At 30.2% G+C, this 25,009-nt stretch overlaps 1 protein-coding gene across 5 annotated transcripts; it reads left to right on the top strand.

Moving 5' to 3' along the window:
- Window positions 1-550: 550 nt before the first annotated feature.
- LOC124422237 (organic cation transporter protein) lies at window positions 551-24,865 on the top strand. 5 transcript variants are annotated; one of them, XM_046958421.1, is made up of 10 exons: window positions 551-1,252; window positions 20,523-21,227; window positions 21,346-21,616; window positions 21,712-21,970; window positions 22,270-22,438; window positions 22,505-22,738; window positions 22,827-23,041; window positions 23,113-23,294; window positions 23,377-23,513; window positions 23,631-24,865. In XM_046958421.1, the coding sequence occupies exons 2-10, from the start codon at window positions 21,085-21,087 to the stop codon at window positions 23,758-23,760; spliced, it is 1,740 nt and encodes a 579-aa protein (XP_046814377.1). In that variant the 5' UTR covers window positions 551-1,252; window positions 20,523-21,084; the 3' UTR covers window positions 23,761-24,865. The 5 variants fall into 5 exon arrangements, with proteins under 5 accessions (XP_046814377.1, XP_046814375.1, XP_046814374.1 ...); XM_046958419.1 differs by lacking the exon at window positions 551-1,252 and adding an exon at window positions 7,090-7,523; XM_046958418.1 differs by lacking the exon at window positions 551-1,252 and adding an exon at window positions 18,236-18,813.
- The last annotated feature ends 144 nt before the right edge of the window (window positions 24,866-25,009 follow it).

The following is a 25,009-nucleotide window of genomic DNA, read 5'->3' on the forward strand; positions in this document are numbered from 1 at the left end:
GACCGATCGTCTCGTGCGTTTAAAGAGACGTCTCTCGTATATAGGTCGAGTGGGAACGAATCGATGAAATGTAATCGTAAAATTATCTTATTCTGTCCGCAACGTAAAATGTCTCTACTATACAAGATAATGTTTCTGTATTAATGTTTATATTTTATTTTTTACAAGTGATTTTACATGTACTTCGTTTGTATCTTTTTTTTTGTTTTTACAATATTGACTATCGCAGATATAATAATTCTTTAGAAGATACTAGGAACAGTTTATATTGTCTTCAATTTGTTATGTGACTTCAATTTGATCGCAGTATAAATTTCATCTACAAAATAATATTGTCCCATAATTTGAACTATTAGAATTGAAAAGACGAAATTACAATTTACAATGCTAGATTGTATTGTACTTTAATCGATTTGAACAAAATTTTGCGCTCTTGCTCCCAGGACGAATGGTACGAAATTGCAATCGTATCATAGTAACCACGTCCTTGACGATACGTACGTTCCATAGTTGCATACGCGACCTGAAAATTATAAAGCTCCGACCGTCAGTTAAGCCCGTACAAACGTACGAATTGGAACGTGTCGGTGTAAGAGTATCGTCTAACACGACGATCGGAAAAAACTTATCCTTTTCAATGATGGCGTTCGCGATTATATCGTCGAACGCCAAAAAAATCGTAAGGTATTTTATACATGGCCAAACTTTTTTCCAAGAACTCGGAACTCTTCGTTTTTAGAATATAGAGCGAAATAATAAAAAACGACGGATTCGAGAAGTGTCAACGTGGCAATTTTTATGTACATATGTTAATAATCGATATTGGTGATAATCGGTCGATAAGTAGTGAACATAGTTAAATGTTACAAGTATTTGATATACTTTCATTTTTAAGTTACGATCCTATAAAAGATCTTAAAAATAAAATGAAAGATTAGCATTTGTTAGAATTTCGAATAATTCGAAAGTGGATAAACAAATTATCATTTTTTCTGTATAATTACATACATACGCTTAGTCATGTTAATTGACAAACAATGAAATTGTCATATCTTTATTGGCTTCAATGGCTGTAGTGCAATTTTTTCGACTATTCAACAAAATAAGAACAATTTGATGCTCGTACAATACATTTTTTCCTTAAACTGTGCTATGACGTATATACCCGGCTCTTGTTATTGATAAATATTTCTTCGATAAATCTACGACCTGTTAAATTCGGAGAAGACATAAAAAATAAAGGAGCTATCAGGTAAGTTCGATCTTTATTAACGTCTATTTTACGATGAAAATTATAAAAAATAAGATCAGACGCTATTCGATAGTCTTTTTCTGTCACATGTTTTGCGATGTTATCAAACAAATTATATCTAAGTCATGTTTTCATTGATTTTTTCCTTTGAATCACGTAATGGAGATATATGTTCATGCCTCAGATCGTGCGATTCGTTACTGCTGTCGTTTATGTTTGCGTACTTAGCACGTGTAGCGTACACGTGGGTGACAGAAATTACGATTGTAATCATTATCTTTCAACTTTTTATTCATGAACCCAACGGTGTCATGCTAATAGCGAAGTTTACAACTGATAAATATATTATAACTTAACTGAAAACCTAACATATCATTAATTAGTCACAATTGGCAATAGTTATCGAATGTATGAATTAAACTTTATTTCTGATTGTACACATGTACAAAATCAAAGTATCATTTTGTTCAGATGAAGATTAACATAATAATCAAATTTCAGAAATAAAAATGATTTGTATACTTTTTTTATTTTATATTTATCATAAGAGATTAATAAAATATCTAATTATTAAAAAATAATTATCATCTCACAACAATGAGAAATTTTTTAAATTACTTTCAGTCCTTGGATCTCATGTTTAATAAAAAATCATATGAGATCTCATTAACGATATGGAAGTTTTCTTACGTACCGTACGATCTCTCTATTTCCTTTTATATCGATATATAAACTTCTTCTTATAATAATCTTTAATGTACATAGTAATTTAGTATGTTAGGTCAAATAATAGATCTAAAAATCATATCGTCAACATTTATACGACTAACATGTTGAACGTGTAAATACGACATAATAATAGATTTTTATTTGAAAGTGATATTTAATAAGCAAGCGAACGAACAAGTGTGATTATGAGAAAAAAGGGGACGTGTCTATTTATATCGTGAATTGTTTTATTACACGGTTCAATTCTAAAAGAGAATGTCATGAAATGTGGATCGCAAAAGATAAATACGATGTTCGATTATAATTCGAACAGAACTTTTAATGACCTTTACTAGATCACACGTACATGTATGTATCTATGTAAATTTATAATTTCGTTTATTAGTCGAAAGAAAGGAAGAAGAGAGAATAGGAACGCAAATGGAGAGTCTCATTATGTGAGTCAGTTTAAAAGAGCTCTAAATCGCGATAGACCCTAGCGGCCTTTCGATATTGTGTCATGTGTACGAGTATTCAAATCTCATGTGAGCTCTTAGAATGAATAATATTAATACGAGACGATTACTCGAGACGATTATTTTGTAAATATCGTACGACGATGTTTACTATTTTAAGTACTTAAATTGTTTAGTTTAACTCTAACTTCCAAAATATACATAATTTTACGATATTGAAATAACACAATTTAAAGATATAATAGGATTTGATGATGTTGATTTTTTTATTTTTATACGTAGATATATATTTTTACATAAATATAAAGATAAGTTATCCATTACTAAATCTTTCTAAGAAACTACGTAATCGGCCTATTGACAAACGTTCGTACGTTTATATACGTCGTATATATTCGATATATCATAACAATGGCAGATGACATATATCAGTCAGTGTTCTTTTTTCATGTGTAGTGCACTGCTATATTGATAATATCGAGAAATCGATTGCTGATATGTTATCAACATTTCATCAATACGGATGGAACCTCGATCGTATCGGTAAAAATAAATCGGAAAAATGTATATTTTTGAAATCTCACGAGAATTTAACGTTACCCGAGACGATGATATTCTAATGCAAAAAATATGTACTCATGCAATTATACGACATATGATCTATGTTTGTGATTATAAATTAAGAGCCGTTTAAATATTTTCTTTCTTAAAAGCAATATATTAAAAAAATATATTAAAAAAATTCATGCTCTCATATGTTAAATATTTTAAGAGTACGAAATAAAAACAATAATACAAATTAAATTAAAAGTCAAATGATTTTTATTTTGTCTTGTGGAATATCATCTGTATTTTTTTTTTTTTTTAATAATTAAATATTTTAAATGATTATCTTTTAAAAATTATTAAACAAATATAAGTCTAAAGTTAATAATTAATGAGATTTTAATGCGTGAAATATGCTATGCAAACGGAAACAGTAATATTAATTTTATTGAAATTGAAATTTAGAAGAACTACAAGCAAAAATTATAAACGTCGTTAATAACACTTGAAATGTTACGAAATATACGAAGAAATATGATTACCAGATGTCGTCTATGCATACAAGAAAATAGTACACACTTAGAACATTTATTGATTTAAGCAAACTATTATTTCTTTTTTGTTATTATAACTTTGTTATTATAATTTTTAATTTTTTAATTAACAACCTTAGCAAGGTAATAACTGAACTTATTGTAAGACTGTTCTATATGTTCTTTATTTTTTCATGGTCTCTTAAGATTATATACATTTGAATATACGTACTTTTGATCATATAACTTATACATGCTAATATTTTTTTAATTAATAATTTTAGATCTGCACTTGTTTAATAATTTTTAAAGATAATTAATTGAAATATCTAATTAATTAAAAAGATTTAGAGGTTGTTCCATAAGATAACCGAAAAATCATTAAACTTCCGGTTTAATAGGAATTATGTTTTTATTTTGCACTCTTAAAATATTTGATACACGATATCATGATATATATATTTTTTTACTTTTTCTAATAAATGCGATATTTAACTGACCTTAATTTATAATTAACCTGTATACATAAATAGATATATTCGTTTTCCGTGAAAACTTTGTGTCTACAGCTCATGAATGCGGAAGTGTCTATAAATAGATTGGAATTTTAATTTTCTCTCAGTGCTATGCAATTCTTCACGTGATTGTTTAGTTTGTTATTAGTCATTCGATTGATTAGCAAAAAGAGATGTTACGTATTAACTCTGATTCGATCGTTGATCATTGAGTTTGAAGAAGATTTATAAGAGAAATTTATTTGTTTCTTCAGAAATTACTATCCCTTATTTAACCATAATTAATACCTTAAATATTTGAAATAATGTCGTTGATATTGTTATCGTGTTTAAATTAAATGTCGATATTAGATAATGAAAAAGGAAAGCATCTTAAGTTATCTTGATAACGATTGTAGATACAAATTTTCATTACTTATCTTATTAATTTTATCGTAAAAAAATAATTAATAAGAGAGAAAAAAGATATAGATTGGAATAAAATATTGCACTTAAAAATATTATTCCTGTATTTTGAAATTATAAATAATTTACGTAACTATATGTAGCTGTTTTCTTAGAAATAACAAGTCTTATTATGAAGTGTAGATACTTGTATACATATTTGTGTTACGCCATTAGATATCACTATACAACAATAACGAGATTAATAAAGTTGAATGTCATCGAGATTTAGTGAAATTAGATTTTTTGTACTTTGTTAAATATATATTATCGCGCAAGAGTATTGCTTCTTAGCTATTATATTCTTCTTCTAGAACTTCCTGGTGTTTAATCATATCTTTCGAGATTTATTTACATTTTTACATACGTATATGGGTAAAAATGTTTATAGATATATACAGAGTGTCCAAACGAAAAATGTCCAATAAGATTACTATGAAATCTTATGATTTTCTTCGAAAAGTTCTAGGACAGGTCAATTTTGTTTTCGAAGGGTATATATATTCATCTACTTTGATCTAAATTTCGAAAATTGGTGACAACCTCTTTAAAAATCTTAAATGGCAACAGAGGTAAAGTTACACATTATTTGAAAGATCTTTTAATTCTTTTTAAAACAGTACTATTTTTTTTTTTTTGATTTTGAGTCAGCACCCAATAAAATGTGTTTTTTGAAAAAGATTATTGGATTTCATAATAATCATGGATGGACACTTTTCGTTGGAACACTCTGTATATACGTATATCAAATTTACAATGTAACTCTAGAAATATTTGATAATTAGATTTCCGTGGCAGAGGCGTTGCTCTATAAAGATGTCATTCCATAGTCATGGTGCATTCACCTCAAATTAACGTCCGACTAAGTGACTTTTCGAAATTCTCGAGCCAACTTTAGCGGCACGATGTACTGACAAATGTAAACGACAAACAACGTCGTAATTACTAACCGACAACTACGGAAGGTTTTCTTTTCTTTTTTCTACTGTTTCTATTTCCTTTTTTCCTTTTTTCTTTTTAACGTTAGCAACTGTTATTTCGAGGTTAGTTTGCGGTTGATGGAGTGAGTATGAGGACAGGAGTCAAGACAGACGTCCAATAAATGAGATAGAACACAAAATGCAACGTCAATGGTTTTTTCTCACGGTTATTATATAACGCATAGCTTTAAGGTTGATTTATATATTTAAGTTAAGTCTGATTATCAGTTCATTTTCCGTTCCGTCTCCGTTCTTTCGTCATTCCCAAGTCATAGTTCAGTTTCCGTCATTTATATTCACACGTATCAATTCAATATACTTATGTCACTTGACATTTTGTTATACCTTCACAAAGTAACAATATACAAAAGACTAAGTTATCCAAAATTTGTTAATCATTTATAAAAAAAATGATTGACGAAGTATAATCTCGGATGATCTAACATAAAGAAAATACGACAATCGATGATTAAACTAAGACAAATAGAAACGTGTGAATATTTTTATTTAAATTATATAGAATAATGTTAAAATCATTATGGCCGAATAATATGGCTAAAACTGAACCGACAATAAGATTAATCTGAAATGTATGAATTGATTTTTATTATCAGAAAATATAATTAATGTCATATAAATAATTTTTGTGATATTATTTTCATTTTTATTGGATTATTTTTTGAATGGAAAAAATAGTAAATACAAATTTTTTTTCTAAAATGAGCTTTGTGGAGTAAATTATTCGAAATGTAAGAGTTCCGTGAATAGTATATATTCTTTTCTCTCTCTCTCTCTCTCTCTCTCTCTCTCTCTCTCTCTCTCTCTCTCTCTCTCTCTCTCTTTCTCTCTCTTTCTCTCTCTTTTCTCTCTCTCAACGCATCGCTTTAACCGGCAGTCGTTAATTCTTATTCATTCTGTTTTAATGTGCCTTTTTAAACGGAAGTTACCGATTTCTTATTGATTATACTCCGACACATTCCTCCGATCGAAAATAGTAGTTAATTTTTTCTAATTTCTATAGATCGTTGAGATGTTAAATTATATGGTTTATCAGAGTATATAGAAAACATCTTAACGGTGCGGTACGTTTGGCGATTTCTTCTTTCAACTATGTAAGTTATCTAAGATCTACGAGCTACTTTCTAATCTCAGTTCCGCCACGATTGTAGTTGGTTATAGATTCCAAATAGAATTCGTATACTTGACCGCGCATACCTATTATCACACGTCAAAATAGAACAAATTCGTGTTTACGATTTTATTATCGGTCAATTGACTTTAAAAGGATAATAAAGATTGAAATATTTTCCGTTGTATTTTTTTTTATATCTGTAAAATTGAAAAAGAAGAAAGGAGAGAGATTGGATGGATAGAAGGATATTGAACTTTTTTCCCAATGTAAGGTACTTATTTAAGTATTTAACTTTATCAAAAAAAAAATTATGACAAAAAAGATCATTCAGAAAAGAATTAAATTTATGTATTTTTCATAACACACATACAGTTGGCAATGCTGAGGAGGACACTTTGTTGTCGCATACGTGTTTATGTCGTAGAGTAACGTAGAGCGTTCGATAATCACTCGAGCGTTTCCCTTTTTCCTGCGAACGTGCCATCTGTCGGTGACTTGGGAAATTACTCGGTCCGTTCTCGGTTCCGACCTCGTCTTCCGTCTTGCTCGTAATTGCGTGTCTGCTTTTGACGTTTCATCGGTAGTAACTCTGTGAAAATCGACGTTTACCGCGTAACGCGCGTGTCCTCGTCGATTTTCATGAGAGAGAAGTTTTCGTTTTCAAATCGATAGTTCGTTTCACGAGTACCTCGACTCGAATCGGTGTGTCCATTTATGGGAACATGCCTTTCCATTTCGCGAGCTTTATCGATTAACAGTGTTGGGACCGGCCGGCTAATTGTGGTTAAATTTGTAAATCGACTCTTTTCGTCTACCATAACGGTCAGAATATTTCGTTGATTCATCATAAGGTTTATTTTTCATTTTGATGCATGTATGATTTCATTGAAACCAGGATAAGAAAACGAAGCCACGCTAAACATTTCATGCATCTGGGGTAATTATACATTCTGATTTATCGAACTTTTATACTTAAATTATTTGTTAGCTCGGTTCACCGATATCCTACGCCGATTTATTCGTTGATGCGCGAGTGTTTATTTTCAATATGGCGACTATCGAAAAAAGGCGCGAACTTCTGACATTGATTGTCGACCTATTCTTGTTTATATTTATTACAATTTTTACAATTAATATCTTTTTTCTTGTTACCGACGTTGTAATTGAATAACTGCGACATCAAATGGTTCGTATATAATTTCTCGATTAAGAAATGTAGCAATGTAAGTATATATAGCTTACTAATATATCTAGTAAAGATAAATAGATTCTATTTGAATATTTAACCTTATTAAACGAAGTGTGAATATATATTGGATAAACGTTTAGTGCTGCTATTACGACGGAATACTCCCGAACTTTGGGGAGGATATAGTGCGCATGCCAGACTGTATGGAAAAAGAGCGCGAAAATTTGTTGATGGAATACCTGTTTTTTTTCGAACGATTAATTCGCGAGGTATTTTGAAAAATTGTCTGGTGATACACGCAACTATAACAACCCATATGTCTTATTTGATTGAAGTTAGAAAAAATTGTAGGCGGAAAAAAATGAATAGTTCAAGATGGATTATATATTCAAGATCATATTTTTTTATTGCACTGATAATATATTATTGATCATATTTTTTTTATTATTGCTTGTACCATATTTGACGTGATAATATTTACTGACTCATCCTTCGTATAATGTATAACATATACTGTGGTTTTTCAGAACAAATGAGAAATATTTAAGAAGTGATTTCATTATATCTAAAGAATAAAAAAAGTTAAAATATACATACGTCTTATTTGATTTTATTTGTAATTTATAATCAACTTGATTTTCAACAAATTCTAACTGCTTATTTTTATAAGAGATATTCAAAATGATCTCCTCGCATCTAACATGAACACATGCTTGCAGATGTCTTACCAATGTCCGTCTTATTCTCTCCATATGTTCAAATGTGTCTCGGATTTGCCGGAAACTTTGTTTTCAATTCTTTTACGAAGAACCTAAGTAGATCTAACGAAAGAATTATTACGATAAAAAATTTATTCTAATTCAAGAACAAAATCAAATAGAATATACGTTTATGTGAATTCTTTTTTATTATTTTGATATGTTAATTAACACATTGCGTATGGCGCTCTGCGCGATCGTTATTGATTCAAGTATATGCTATTTCATATTATCAAAAAGTCTATATGGTGAATCGATGCGTAGATGATTTGTTGTATTTGAAATACTTAGTTCTATATTCATAATTGTTGATTTTAACAAAAACATTTGTCTCTGGTTGCTTAAGTCATCGGTTCAGTCGAAAAAACATGAAAACGAGATATCACGTGACCCGTACACAATGTGTTAAGATCACTCATAAAATATTTCTCGCTTATTCTCGGACACTGCATATAAATTTTATATATTATATTTCAATATTTGGATATACCCAATTCTGTTTTTATACAATAGATATGTTTCCGAGATATGTATCTATAGAAAATAGAAGATTGATTTCGAATCTAAACAATAAACAAATATAATACAATAAACCATATGAAAAAAATCATGTTAAAATCATTTTTATGTGCTTTCACTTTTTATTTCATAAAGACTGCACACATACACATTACCCAACTACCTACCCATATGCAGCCATACCCACACATACACATCTATTACATAAGGTAAATTATCATTTGGAAAGAAAAATAACATGTTACTAAAAATTATGTAAAATAATATCATAACACGAATTAGAACAAGATCTTATTCATTCTTATTTTCTAACAATAAATGAACACATTTGCGTAAAATCAGTTCTAATTGAAATCAAAAACAACAAATATGGAGGTGAATAATGCGAACCAAGGGTCGCATCCAAATGTAATACGAAAAAATTTTTTTTCTTAGAATTTTGGATCGATCACGTTAAATAAAAACAGATTGTGTAAAAGGAAATATTTGTTCTAATTCGTGTTAAATCAAAATCATATGAAGAAAGTTCGCATGAAGAATATTCGTGTGTAAAAACAGAATTGGTTGTATTATACTCCTTATTATTGTTCGATAAGAGTGGATTACTATATATAAAACTTATTAATATATCGATTATCATCAAATATTTTCAAAGCACGTATTTCTACGTCAATCGTTAAATTTTGATGCATATATCTTAAATTTTAACGTTCGGACTTCGGATCGTTTCATTCGTTAAAAAAAAAAAAACAAAAATCATCAAATTCGGCTTACATAAAATATTATATTTTCATTTAATCTTGTTAGTTTGCTTTTATTTCTAGTGATCGTAAGATTATTTAAAAGATACAAAGGTCATTTGAAACCTCTTCGATTTGCATTACACCATCGACAGTTACTAAATTTTTTCTGAAAACAGATTTATCTTCGTTCCTTGTACGATAATAGCGCGATATGAACGTTGCATAACAAGTGTTAATGACAGAGAGTTTAGAATGATCTCAATAGCGAAAATGTAATTTTTAAAGACGTCATTTTCAGACCTGTTAACACACTACGTATGTACATACAATCGAAACAAAGTGTTAATAAGGCAGCAAACTTTTATGAGGCTAACAATGCGATGCCATTTTTCACGATCATTATTATAATAAAAATTAATCATTGTTATGATAAAAATTACATCGATAAAATGGTACTTTTTATTCATATTAACATATATGTAATTACGTACTTACCTATTATATGGTATTGAGTTACTTATATACGAAATTGAGTTAAATTTGGTAAATTCGAAAATGTTTCCAATGATTTAAAGGGAGAGGAAGGATCTCGGGACACGATCATGCATGATTCTATTTCCGGCGAAATTTTAATTAAACGAAATCTTGGCAACTAGTTTCACACCTATGATTTCATCTGGGAAACCGAAACCGAAACCTCGAGAAGGATCAACGAGTTTTGAATTTAATATCATGTAAATAACGTAATTTAATAATACCGATGTTACGTCCATTTTAAATATTTTTCTGTTCTATTATTGATATGCATGTATTCTAATCATTTAAATCGACGGAAAAAAGTCCTTCGAAATTTAATATTATTACGTTTTACTTTGGATTGAACAATAGCATCGAAGTATCGTTCAAAAATGAATTCATTAATTCATTAAGTAACCTATTGTTTTCATGATAGTTTTAATAAAGAATATTTATAGCGATAGATAGGTATACGTATACCATAAAATGACCTTCCCTAAATAAACATGATAATTGTAACGTTTGAATTCTGCGATACTATGCAATATCGTTATACCAAATCCGGCGAAATTATTTATGTACGAATGAATTAATTATCAAGCAAATGTATTCTTTGGCACGAAAGATTTACATAACTCTACTCAACGTATTCGAATGCAATTGCATTTGAATGTATCAAGAAGACGTAAAATTATCAGAAAGTTTAATTGATTAACATGAGATTAATTTTTTGCATTTTTCTTGATTCAATTTAATTAAATATTTGTTTTTATTTCCGACGATTTATATCACGTTTTCGTATAAAGCGAAATGAATTCTGCTTGAACTTGAAATACAGTTTCATTGTTGCAGCAGCTGATAGCTCATGATTAAGCGAATCAATCTTGTCTCGTTTCAATCGTTAAATTCGTTTCGTTCAAGTAAGAGATATGTAAAGAAATCTTTTATTCTATAGTTAATTCAAAAAACTACAAAATAATCAATTATGATTTTAATGATAATTATATAATAAAATTCGAAAATATTTAAGTAATATATTATTATTATTAGTTTAAAGTACTACGAGAACATTAGAATTGAGATTTTTAACGGTAATTATAAAATTAGATATTTTTAAATAATATATTATTTTTATATTAATAGTTGAAAAAAGATTTTTTTTTAAATAATTTTGAATCTATATCGACACGCGGATTGTAAAAGAAAAATGTAAGAAATCAATTGATTGTTAGATCAAACACAAAGATGCATCGACTTATAGAAACAAATTGGTGGATCAATGGATCCGATTAATTTAAATGATCACCGATAGAGATTTATTTGACAAGAACGTTAGTGAAATTAACGAAAGTCAAAAGATTGCTTAGTTTTTATACAGATTAAAAGATTATTTCAAGAGGAAGCAGTTGCATTAAATTACAGCTCTATCGCCAAATACCTTAATTAGCTTGGTAAATTCAGAATAAAATTTATTTATAGTACTAACGAATAAACGTTAAACACAAAATCGTTAAACATAAATAACTCTATTCGTTGAGTTTTCTTTTTTTTTTTTTGCAATACTTTTATAATGAACGCATAAAGTCGCTCTTCGAGTGTCGTGCGCATTCGAAGGAGGTAAAGGAGGCGCCAGAGAGATGTTATATTATTCACGTGTGAATAAAATTGAAAGAAAATAAAAGGAGAAGAAGCAAATAAAAAAAAATAGAAAAAGAAAAAAAAATACCTACGCGATGGCCAATGAAAAGCTCGTGGAATTCGCGTCGACGTTTTAATACCAAGAAAATGCGGTTCATCCTGTGCTTTCGTCTTTTAAAAGGGTCCGCATTATTCCAAAATCTTTCAAAGTTACCGATAAAGTCTAAGATAAAAAGTAATTAATTCGATAAACGAAAGACAAAGGATCAAAATCTCTATTTTGTATTTTTCTCGTTATTATTATAAATTTAGAGATAAATATATCAACGATTCGAATAAAAATAAATAAATATTTTTATATATTATTAAAAATATATTATTAATAATTTTTTGCTTTTACCCTTTAAAAATGAAAATAATATATATGAGTCAAAAAGGCATATATGGATTTAATGTGTTAAATCTTCCATAGTTAATATATACATATAAATCTATATACTTCTTGTTTTTAGTATTCGATGTTGTTCAAAGAGTGAATATTCAAAGACATAGTTTACACTCAAAAGACCGTTTACGTTTCGTACAAAAATGTAAACTCTCTAACATAATTCCGTATAAATTTCAAGCTAGTAGAGTGTCGCCAATAGACACTAAGAATCATGAGTAGGTATGCTTTACTACCTCTTCGCACACTTAGATGATCTCTGGATTCTGTTAAGATTGCATTTCAGCTCTCCAACCCTCGATCTGCAACCCCCTCATATCCAGCTTTCCTCTACAATCTCCCACCCTTTTATTTCGCTCTACTCGGTCCATTAACGTTTTCTTCTTTCGATCAGTCTTTTTTCTCTCACAAACATTCCAATCTTTCGTGCTGCTTCTCTTTCTTCTCATCCGCCTTATCCTCCTCCTTTTCACTCCTCCTTTTCACTCCTCCTTCTCTCCCTCCTCCTCTTCCTCTTTTCTTTTCGAGATCACCACCATCTCTTTACGCAGGAGACCTTACCCAGTATTACCCCCTTTTTAGCTGTTCTCTCTTATCGTCTTCTTTGTCTTCTTCGTCTTCGTCGTCGTCATCGTCGTCTCCGTTGGAGGCCAAGACCGGCCTCGCTCGCGAGAGTGAACTCGAATGCTATTTATAGTAAGGAGCGGCTTTGACTAGCTCCCACTGCGTGAAAAATCGTGACTGGTTTGCGGCGCGCGCGCTCGCTCGCTCGCTGAGAAAGAGAGACAGAGTAAGCGATAAAAGGCGGGAAAGGAATGAGGGAGGAGAATGGGGTATGATGGGAAGGATCAAAAGTGAAAAGATTCTCTGTCCCATGTTTTAACCAAAATGTAGCCCTTATGGTGAAAATACATTAAAAATACCAAAACTTAGGTAGGTACGCTTTCTTTTGAAGGAAAAATATTCTATATATATATATCGACACTTCCTATAAAGAAGATCGAAAAAGATAATGAAATTTGATGCAATGTGACTTTGAGAAATTTAAGAATTTTTATATATGCAAATATTGTTGTTTATTTATATACAGAAATAAAAAACGAAACTGAATACTTTTTGAATTTGGAAAACAAAAATTAAGTGTTACACTTTGAAATGGAGAATTTTAAATAATGAATTTTTAAGCAAATAATTAAATATTGTAATTTTTGAAACAAAAAATTAAAATAAATTAGCAACATGAATATACTTTAAATAGGAACGATAATATCAGAAATAAAATTTTATATGTATAAAAGATAATTTCCGAAATTTTGTAGACTTCTAATTCGACGCTTTAGAAACAAAAATAAAAAATGAACAAAAAGAAAAACATTAAAAAGTATTTGCTGAAAAAACTTATAAATTCTTGGAAGAATCGGATGCGATTAAATTTGAAGATAGATGGCATACCAACAAAATGTTGCCACTTGTAATCCTTCCCTTGTTAAACGAGAGGAGTTACTAAGAAAATGTGGGGGAGAGAACCGAAGAGACGCGTTTGCCGTGGTATTATTGCCATCTTCTCCTCCTCTTCCTCCTCCTCCTCCTCTTTCTCCTTCTTCTCTTCCTCCTCCTCCTTCCCCTCCTCTTCTTCCTCCTCCTCTTTATCTTCTTCTTCTTCTTCTTCTTCTTCTTCCCTCCTCTTCATTCTTCTCATCTCGAGGGTACCGAAAAGCCCTGAAAAAGGACGCTGTCCTTGCAAGGGCGCACGGTGAACCCGCTTGGGAAGAACGAGTTGCATCGAAGGCATCTACCTTTTATAATTCTTTTTCTCTCTTTTTCTTTCTTTCTCATGCCTTGTCGCGCCCGTATCCATGCCCGCGCCGTGCGAGCGTACTTACACTCGATATGTGTTATTGGGATAAGATCGGACACAGAACTAAGTAGAGCAAGGATGATTCCAATTTATTTCGCATCCGACCTTCTTCCAATAATTTTAATCCTAATATTTATTATTCGTACAATGATCTTCATGAAATCTACTCGTTAAAAACTTCGGAAACGTTCTCGACAATTTTTGCGTTTACGAAATTAGACTTCTTTCAAATACAATTTTTGATTTGATAGAAATGTTGTTTTACGAAATCTAATATTTCTAAAGTTCGAAATTCGTTCCAGGATTTTGGAAAATTCAATCTAGATATATTTACGAAATCAGATTTTGTTTGAATGAAATTTCTCATGTTAATAAAAATGTTGTTTTACAAAATCTAATACTTGTAAAAAATATATATACAATATATATTATATAAAATATATATAAAATATATATAAAATATATATACAATATATATTATATATTATATTATATTATATTATATATATATATATATATATATATATATATGTGGTCTTTGATTCTTTGTAAGATAGATGACTTATGATAAACAGAACGGTGTTTTAATCATCTCATACGTGTGCACATGCGTGGCATGCATCACGTTTACATTCAATCCGAGATAAAGATAAGACTGTAAACCGAGAGACACGTAAAGTTATTTCAGTGTTAAAAAAAATTTGATGAATAAATGACTTGATACATACAAGTAGATGATAATCGATCGTGTATGGTTAATTGAAATGAAAGTGAAATGCATTGAACTTAATTTTTATTACTTCCCTTGGTAATGTTATCAAGAACGATGTTGATAAGTTCAATGCACTATGAGATCATCTACGATAGTAGCATAGTGTGATAGTATAAGAATGATTACAGAATTAAAGCTGATTTCGTTAAAAACGTTTGTTTTTACATCTTCCTATTATTCATTTAAAAATTTTATATCTTTATCTATGTAAATACATATGTAAATACGTTTTGTGAAAATGTTGCGTGTATTTTCGATTAAATGTATGCACATTTTCTATCACGTGTAATAATTAATGTTTATAACTTGACGTCGATTGCGAAATAAAGGTATAAGGGAATGATTAATGATTATGCGGAATATAAAATTATTGATATTAGTATGAAAATAGGATTTCTAGATGCATAAAGTAATCGTATATGTTTTTTAAAAGTCTATATGATCTAAAGTAATACTATTTTGAAAAACATATTTTCACGTTTGAATTTCATAATTCTTTCCATCATCAAAGAGTATATATCTATATATTTATTCATTATATATGTATATAATACATATATATAAGTATGTATGTGTGTGTATATATAAAGTTAATTTTTAATTTTCTAGAAAGAGAAATTCCTTCTTACTTTTTTTTGCGAATTCTTTCAGTAGGAATCGAGTAAATGCAAACGTCTAACACATACACATTCTTTCTATTCGCTTACCAGTGGAATTCTAGTAGAACCACGACTAGAAGTGAAAGAACCAATCAGGACTAACTATAGGTGTACACATTCTATAAATAGAATATGTGTTTCGGCGAGTTTGCAACGTTGTCGTGGGAAGTCATTGCAAGAGAAAACTTTTTCCTTAGAAATTACTTAATTCTGTCGATAAGTAATTGAAATAATTAACATCCCAATTAATTATTGTTTATCCATTTTTAAAAAATTGAACAAGAATAAGATTTTCATCGATCTTTTCTTATTCATCGAATATGAATATTTCTATAAGTATAGGTATATACACACACACACACATATATATATATATATATCTATATCTATATATAGATATGTATACACGTAGACATATTATATAACTATTATATATAAAAAATTGATTTGATAATGATTTATTTGTAGGGGCCGATAAAACGCTTTTTCACTCTTTGATATCTATATTAATGATCAAAATAAATGTACATTGTTAATCTCGTCATCGTTTCGTTGTAATTTGTGTACGAGGTGCAATTTGTTTATTACTGATGCAGCATGCGCAATATATGAACGCATATTACCAACGTTGCCACACGATAAAATTGCATCTTTAGAAGTAGTATGATTCTTTTGTGTCATATGACAGACACGGGATCGCACGAACATATTCGTCGTTGTTTGATTCACGAAGAAAATGTAGAAAATTATTGGATATCATGAAAATTTTTTTAAAAATTTTTCTTATATTGGAGATCATCTATTTTCGATTACTTTAAGTGGTTAATTATTACAATTTTATTTATTTTTTTTTTTTTTAATATTTTTAACGATGTTCATTGGAAAATATTTAATCATTTTAATATTACTTTATAAAGATAGATTTTTTTCTATTACTATATAAAATACTAACTTTCTGTTAGCGCAAAACTCGTTAGTAGCGGATATCCGGCGATTGCCTTATTATGTACATAATACATTTTACATATATACATACATACATATAGGCGTACATATTTACATAAATATATACAATACGTACATATAGGCGTACATATTTACATAAATATATACAATACATACATATATACATATATATATATATACATACATATATACATATATATATATATATATACATACATATATATATATATATATACATACATATATCGTGAACAGTCATGCGTGTCGATTATGTATTTGTTTTATAGTAGTCTAATTTATCACTGTAATGGAATCTTGATTGTACGTATTCGATGTTTAGAATAATGATACGAATTGATCGTTTGTAGGATTCTACCAATAAGATTTTATCTATAATTCCATCTATTAGATTCTATCAAAATCTATGATTTCTTTATCAATATCAATACTTATCGAAAAAGTTTTAAATTCTATGAAAAAGGACGATGGATATTGAAATTTTTTTACAGATTATGGATAAAATGAGCGAATAGAGGATTGTGAAAAAAAATAGATCCTATCAGAGATTTTCTTAGGAAACCCCATACATACGTTTATACGAAAATTGATATGAGAAAAATTTGAAACTAACTTATCGATATCTGCTATCAATATGTTTGCTAACAATGCATACTATGTATTTTAATAAGATGTATACGATATAGATTGATATATAAATAAAAAAAAATGAAAATAAAGTGACGTGATTAACAAATTGTTATTAAATAATAATTCGAATAATATTCTCCTTGTTTATTAATTAAATTAAGCAGGATCAATTAACATTAATTATTGGTATACGAAAATGAAAATATAATAATGCGAAAATAAAATTTTTATTTCAGCAAAAATATATTAAAAAATTGTTCTTACGTTAGTCATTTTCATTGATTTTATTATCGTTAACAAGTTAAAAATGTATTGAATCGAAAAGCTTAAAGAAAAATCTCAGCGTTACCAATATTCTTAGCCACATAATGTCACACAATATTATTCTTTTCGATTGTTCACGTTCATATCAACTTGCTGCATATCGTGCTATTCTACAAAAGTATCAAATTCATGTCTTCTATTAATCACGCACATCGTACAAATTTTTTCATTGATTGAAAACAATTAATTCGAGCTTATGCTGTAACATATGATCCTGATCTAAAAATGGTAACGTTTATTGAAGAGGGAATAGACAATAATAAAAAAGGACATGCTTTTGAAATCCGTAGGAAGAAGATGAAAACAATAAGAAGAAGAAAAAGATGATGATGATGAGGACAATGATGATGATGATGATAGTGGTGATAGTGATGGTGATCCTAAGAATGGATGATAGGATTTTCTTAGAACGTGAGACGTGTAGGTACGTGCAGGTACGTGAAGACGTCTTAAAGAATGAGCCATCAGAGAAGTAGGAAAAGGAAGAGGAGGAGAAGAAGTAAAGGAGGAGGAGGAGGAAGAGAAGGAGGAGGAGGAGGAGAATCAACAGCAGTGTGTTTTTTGCAAAACTCGTGCGATGGTATTCAGAGAGAGAGGGAGAGAGAGACAGAGAGAGAGAGAGAGAGAGGGAGAGAGAGAGAGAGCCATTTAAGATAGTGACCGTGGTGGTTGCTTCGAAGAAGAAGAGGAAGAAGAAGAAGAAGAAGAAGAAGAAGAAGTAGAAGAAGAAGAGGTTGAGAAGAAGGAGGTAGGAGGGTGATCATCGTGGCGCTTGTACGAGCCGAGAAGAAGGGCCATCTTTGTGCATTGCGAGTAAAAGCAAGGTCTACACCCGGCAGTCGTCGCCCGCAGCTCGTGCGTGCAGGCTCGTATTCTCCTTCTATTTATCCCTTTTCTTGCCTTATTTTACCTGGTACCGTCTTCTTTTACCTTATCCTTTATCTTCTCGAATCTTCTCAAGTTTTCGTGTTACAAGTAAGCGCAAGTGTTATCCATAATTTTCATTTTCTAATCTCTTCGATTGTCTTTGGTTAACGTGATTTTTTGTTTCTTTTTTTTCCGAAAAAAAGAAAAAAAAAAAAAGAATTCATACCATCGGCATTGTGCCGCCGTGAGTGAATGTTACTCACGTTCGTTTGTTTCTACAATGTCACGAGGGACCACCACGCGCGCAATGATTAAAATTTGAACGGTAATTGTCTTCCTTCATCCCTTTTTCTTCGATTTTTCGTTCGCTTCCTAATATTCTAAAATTATGAAATTGAATTACTTTACTGAGAGGTTTAAGAATTATTAAGTATTTCTAAGATTTAAGATTTGTTGTTAGTCATAGAGTAGAATTTTCTAAAAAGATTTATCTGAATATAATTTCTAACAATTCTTCACCCATTAGAAAATTATTAGAAATAATAATAATGATGATGATAATAATAATTTGGTAATTATATTACGATTCGCAAAATAGTATAATTAGTAACAAGTAATTTCTTTTTCGACAATAAAAGAATTAAAATAAATTGTGTTAGTACTTGATCTCAGTAGAGATTTGATAAGGCCGATAAAGATCGATTCAATCTCGATTTCATACCTATCGATGTTCGTTCGCGTTGTTATCGAAGAAAAGAGTATTTCATTTAAGCGCACGTGTTGCGTTTCGATCGGAAGAAATCAATTGGCCATGATGTTGATTCACATAAAGGCCGACTAATTAATTCGTCCATGGTGGGTTCGTACACTGATACGTTTCAGTTCAAACGATCTTAATTTAAGCTGACAAATACTGACGGCTGTCACACGTTCGTTTAGGTTCGTCATAATGTATCTATTTAATTCAAGTTTACATGGTATAATTTCAACTCACTATCTATATTAATTTTTATTGACCAATCGGTTTCTAGATAGGTAGAGAGAAAGAGAGAGAGGGAGAGAGAGAGAGAGAAAAAATACCTATAATCGTCGATTGATATCATTTGTCCGTGAAATATATCTCCATCGTATCGCTCTACAAATCCTCAAGAGAGCTTGAATAAATTGTAAACATATTTTGCCTTTTAACATTTATCGTTCTTTCGTAAATTAATTCTCGTATAACTTCGTCAATCATTAATTTATGAGATTGTGTAACTATACATGTAAACATAGCATACAACAATGTCGCAATGATGTTTATTTTTTTAAAGGAATTGATTGCGATCTAGCTGTCTCGATCGTTAATCAATCGTGATTCAATTCGTCGTCTGCAAAATAAGGAAAAATATACGATTATGAGAAACATACTCAGTATGTACTATATATATTGTATAAACTGGTTAAATAAACGTTGTTAATTATTATTGTAATTTATAATATAAATTATATTATATTAATAGCAGAATAATGATAGAATTATGTATTTTTCGTAGAAATTTTATTATTATGTTATGAAAATTATCATTATTTTTAGTTTCACTTGAAATTGATAAAAGTGTAATCGCGGGCTGATCCTTTGTAATTATGATTGGTAATGATTCAATGATAATAATCTCGGTTTCGTAATGCTTACGTCTTGGCGCATAATTCTACAATATGCGTTGCGTTGAGATAGATCGAGACGGATCTAATGTATGGAATTAATTATCTTTGATAAGTCCAATACAATCGTGTTAACTGCTATTGGCACGATTGAAGGAATGTCTCCGGTTTGATTATCATCTCGATGTAATATATTTTATTTATCAGTAACAATCTTGAATAATTCAAATAAACGTCAGGTTTTCGCTTCTGTTGTTTTTTTTTTTTTTTAATAATGTAACAGATTAACATACGGATATTGAGCAAAATACATAAATAAATAAATAAATAAAAGTATATATATATATTTCAATAAAATTATAAATCGTTAAATTTATACTTTGATTACAGGCAAATGAAAAATCGAGCGGACAAAATATGGATGTTTTTGGATGCTGATTTGAAGATTGCGTTGTACTTTCGATGAGCAGTATAAAGTAAATTGAGTGTCATTGAAATCTCTGAAAATAAGAACGATATTATACTATGTTACGATAGAGAAAACGTAAAGATAAACAACGGTTAGGTTATATTCCTGATGGAAAGAATACAAGTCGACATCAAAATATAAAAAAAATAAGAAAGGCTCGAAATAGTATCTTTGAAATTAAATTGTAAATATATTTAAAGGCGATATTTTTTTTTGTATCCTCATTATGCGTGCTTCTTTAGACATAAATCGTTCATGCAAATCAGCAAAAGCCCTATAACGTAATCGGAGTTCTGACGTGCTGGCATAAATTCGACGATCAAAAATAATCGTCTGATTGTTATTAGTTTATCCGAAGTTGCATCTTTGAGAAAAAAGAAAGAAGAAAAAGAGTGTATGCATAACGCCATATAGAAGATCGATCAATTCATAGAAAGAAGACGATTTCGGGAAAAATCAAAGGGGAAAGCAGGCAGACAAAAAATGGCATACGACGACGTAATACTCCGAATGGGCGAATTCGGTCGTTATCAACGTCGAGTTTATTTGCTTCTTTGTCTTCCGGCAATATCCTGCGCATTCCATAAATTGGCAGGGGTCTTTCTTGGGGCAAAAATGGATGTCAGGTAAGAATTAATTTTTTTATAACGAGTTATTGATTTCTTTTCTTTTTCTTTCAGTTTTATCCTGTTCTCACTTTTGATAAAGACGAAGAATGTAAATTCATGTTGTTTTTTTTTTCAGATGTCTACTGCCGCACGAGAGCATCGAGAATGCTACGTATTACCTACCTCAGGATGTGATGAATGCTAGTTATCCTTGGGATAACGAGCTAAAGGGCTGGTCGCAATGTTTACGACGAGATCCCATATTGGATGGTAATTCTCAAGGTCATGACAATTCTCCTGTTCAAACCCCGATAGGATCACTCAAGTTGGCCAACACCGAAGGCAATAAACCATGCGAAGAATACGTTTATGACAGGAGAAAATATAAAAGTACCACTACTTCTGAGGTATACTTATTGTTGATAAAACGTAAAGCTCGATTAATCTGTCTCATTTCTTTTTCTAGTGAATCGGTGAATCCGAACCGCTTTTCCTTTTTCAGTGGAACTTGGTCTGCGATAGAGCATGGCTGAGAGCTACGGGGGACTCATTGTTCATGGTAGGAGTCATGCTTGGCTCGATGATATTTGGTGCTTTGTCCGATAAGTTTGGACGTAGACCAATTTTCTTCCTGTCTTTAGTCATCCAGCTAGCCGGTGGTATATTGGTCGCGATAGTGCCAGAGTTTATTTCCTACGTAATCTTCAGATTGATCGTTGGTTCAACCACTAGCGGAGTTTTCTTGGTGGCTTACGTTATAGGTAAAGAATATGTTTCATTAGAAAGTGCAAAATGCATGATAAATTTATTTCATGAATAGGATAAGTTGGTAGCAGATGATAATACTAAAGATTTATACTTAATAGAAATACATCGAAATGAATATTTATAAAATGAATAATATATAAAATAATATACAAAATGGTTACATTTATTCGTAAATTTTATAAATTAATAATTAAATTTGTTTCAATCATTATTTTATTTAATTAAATTAATAACGTGTCTGTCCTAACTTACTTTATAATAAGCATAAATATTAATCTTTCACATTTCACAGCTCTTGAGATGGTCGGCCCCAAGAAACGTTTAGTAGCTGGTGTAGGTTGTCAATTATTTTTCACTACGGGCTACATTCTTACGGCAGGTTTTGCTTATTTGATAACCGATTGGAGAATGCTGCAGGTTGCTATCACCATTCCAAGTATCGCATTTTTGCTCTATTGGTGGTACGTTTTGTAATAATTTTTAATTAACCGATCTCTATATGTATATTAAATACATTGTTTCTGCAGGTTCATTCCAGAATCTGCTCGTTGGTTATTGATGAAAGGTCGTGCCGAAGAAGCTAAAGACATACTTCAGCGTGCATCGAAGGAAAATGGAATGGAGATTCCACGCGAAGCATTGGATACTCTTCTTAGCAATAATAGCGATGATAGTATGCCTGACTCAAAGAAGGCTTCTCTCTTTGATCTTTTCCGATATCCAAATTTAAGACGAAAAAGCATGTTATTGTTCTTTAATTGGTACTTTTTATTTTAAATACCCGTTATATATTTTTATAAAGAACCGATAAAAAATTTTGTATAAATATAATCGTTGTTATCGGTATAGGCTCGTAAATAGTGGTACATATTATGGATTATCCTGGCATGCATCCAATCTTGGTGGAAACGATTACGTGAACTTTCTGATATCTGGCTTAGTAGAAGTGCCCGCCTATACATTTCTTATTTTCACGTTGAATCGATGGGGACGAAAAATTATTCTCTGTGGTTGCATGTTGATTTCCGGATTTGCATTACTCGCCACATTGTTCGTTCCTGTCGGTGAGTAAATTGAATTGTTTTAGTCACGTCAACCTAAGAGAATTAGGTTGCTTAGTTTTATCTCATTTTAGATAAACCATGGCTAGTAGTTTGCCTTGCTATGATTGGAAAACTTGCCATCACGTCATCATACGGTGCCATTTATGTTTTTACGGCTGAACAATTTCCAACTGTTATCCGCAACGTAGGTCTTGGGGCTAGTTCGACTTTCGCTCGTATTGGTGGTGTAATAGCACCATATGTGAATCATCTAGTAAGAAAATTATACGTTATTGTTATATGTATTTAATTCTATCGATAAAGTATAAATATAAATTTATTGTAAAACCTTTTAGTCTGAAATATGGATACCCTTGCCTTTGGTCATTTTTGGATCCTGTGCTCTCTTTGGTGGCATGATGTCATTGTTACTTCCAGAAACTTTAAACAAGAAACTTCCAGAATCTATTCAAGATGGAGAATTATTTGGAAAGTATGTTAAACAGTTCTAAAATGATTTCAAATATTTTGAATGGGGTTCGAAAATATTTTTTATCAAATATATTTTATTAAAAATAGAAAATTTTATCAAATATTGCTATCCAACTAGGAAAATTTCGAAGAATAAGAAAAAGAAAAAGAAACAGCAGCAGCATGATTTGGAACAAGGAAATGAGATAGATGTGATAAAGCCATTGAAGCCACAAGAAAATGGAGTGCATGAAAAGCAAAACGGATGACGTTAGTCTTATTGAGGAATGTCGGGTGTGCTGAAAATATTTATCTGATTCCTCTCTGATTGTATACTAGGCGTCCTCATGCACGTGATCCACGTGTAGTGTGCACACATTAAAAGCGCACCAAATTGAAAATAGAGTTCTCAAGTAACTCGATTAACGATATTTGGCTTAGTGATCAAATTAAAAACCTTTCTCAATTGTAAATGATAGTATGGGGAAACAAGTTCATGGTCTTCGTAAAGAAAAGAGAAGAGAAGAGGGAGAAAGAGAAAGAACGAGAGAGAGAGAGAGAAAGAGAGAGAGTGTTTATTTTTATAAAATCTCAAACACTTTTTTAATCAAAGAAAGGTTTCTGGTTTGATCAAATCGCACCAAGTTCACGGTGTTAGCCGCTACTTGATCACTACTTGATTGTGGCTTAGTATTATTTTATCTAAGCTCTGCTTAAATATTATACATCAGTAAAGAGAAAAGAAAGAACGTCCTCAATTCTATAACCGAAAGTAAAGATGCAACATAAGATTTCTGCCAATATGCATATCATTTACTGTAATTCTGAATGTTGTTTGTGTATAAGTGCCCTTTTTTGTAATTTTGTGCAAAAAATAGATACGTAATCATACAAATATTATATCTATAAATATATAAGATATACGGATTTTTGATTTTTTTCTCGTCGAAGTTAATATCAATTCTTGGTTAATATTGCGCTATTCGATAAATATACACGCATTGTCATAATAGATTGCAGCTTGTCCAAATTTGATTAATAAAAGACAAGACAGATATTTAACCTTAGGTTATCTAGTTACGACGATTATATCATATTTTTATAAATTATGTTTTTAGATAAAATATACAATTTTACGGTGGTATTTAGCAGCAACAATGTGAATCGTTCTTTATCTCTAGTTTATTAGTAATGAATTTTTTTATATTTCGATCTTAATATTAAACTATGGCGCTATTTTTATGTGACTGTATGAAATAATGCCTACGAATTTTATTCTATTGAAGTTTTATTATATTACCGGATGCGCATTTTTGTATATAAAAGATAAAATGTAGATTTAAAAATGAAATAAAAAATCTGTGATTTACATAATTTTCTTGTCTTTTTTAATTTAACTTTCCATGATAGAATCACATTGTAACATAAAAAATAATTAAATTACATATCCTAAGATTTTCAAAGATAACTATTTTTCTTATAAAAACAGCCTCTCTAAAATTTAATAGGTACAAAAAA

Source organism: Vespa crabro, chromosome 2, assembly GCF_910589235.1.
Source record: "Vespa crabro chromosome 2, iyVesCrab1.2, whole genome shotgun sequence".
Lineage (NCBI taxonomy): Eukaryota > Metazoa > Arthropoda > Insecta > Hymenoptera > Vespidae > Vespa > Vespa crabro.

Bases quoted from the DNA above. Each gene is read 5' to 3' on its own strand.
- LOC124422237 (XM_046958421.1), top strand. From the start codon at position 21,085: ATGGCATACGACGACGTAATACTCCGAATGGGCGAATTCGGTCGTTAT. The intron at 21,617-21,711 runs GTATACTTATTG...TTCCTTTTTCAG, and splicing joins AAAGTACCACTACTTCTGAG to TGGAACTTGGTCTGCGATAG. The intron at 22,739-22,826 runs GTACTTTTTATT...TTATCGGTATAG, and splicing joins ATGTTATTGTTCTTTAATTG to GCTCGTAAATAGTGGTACAT.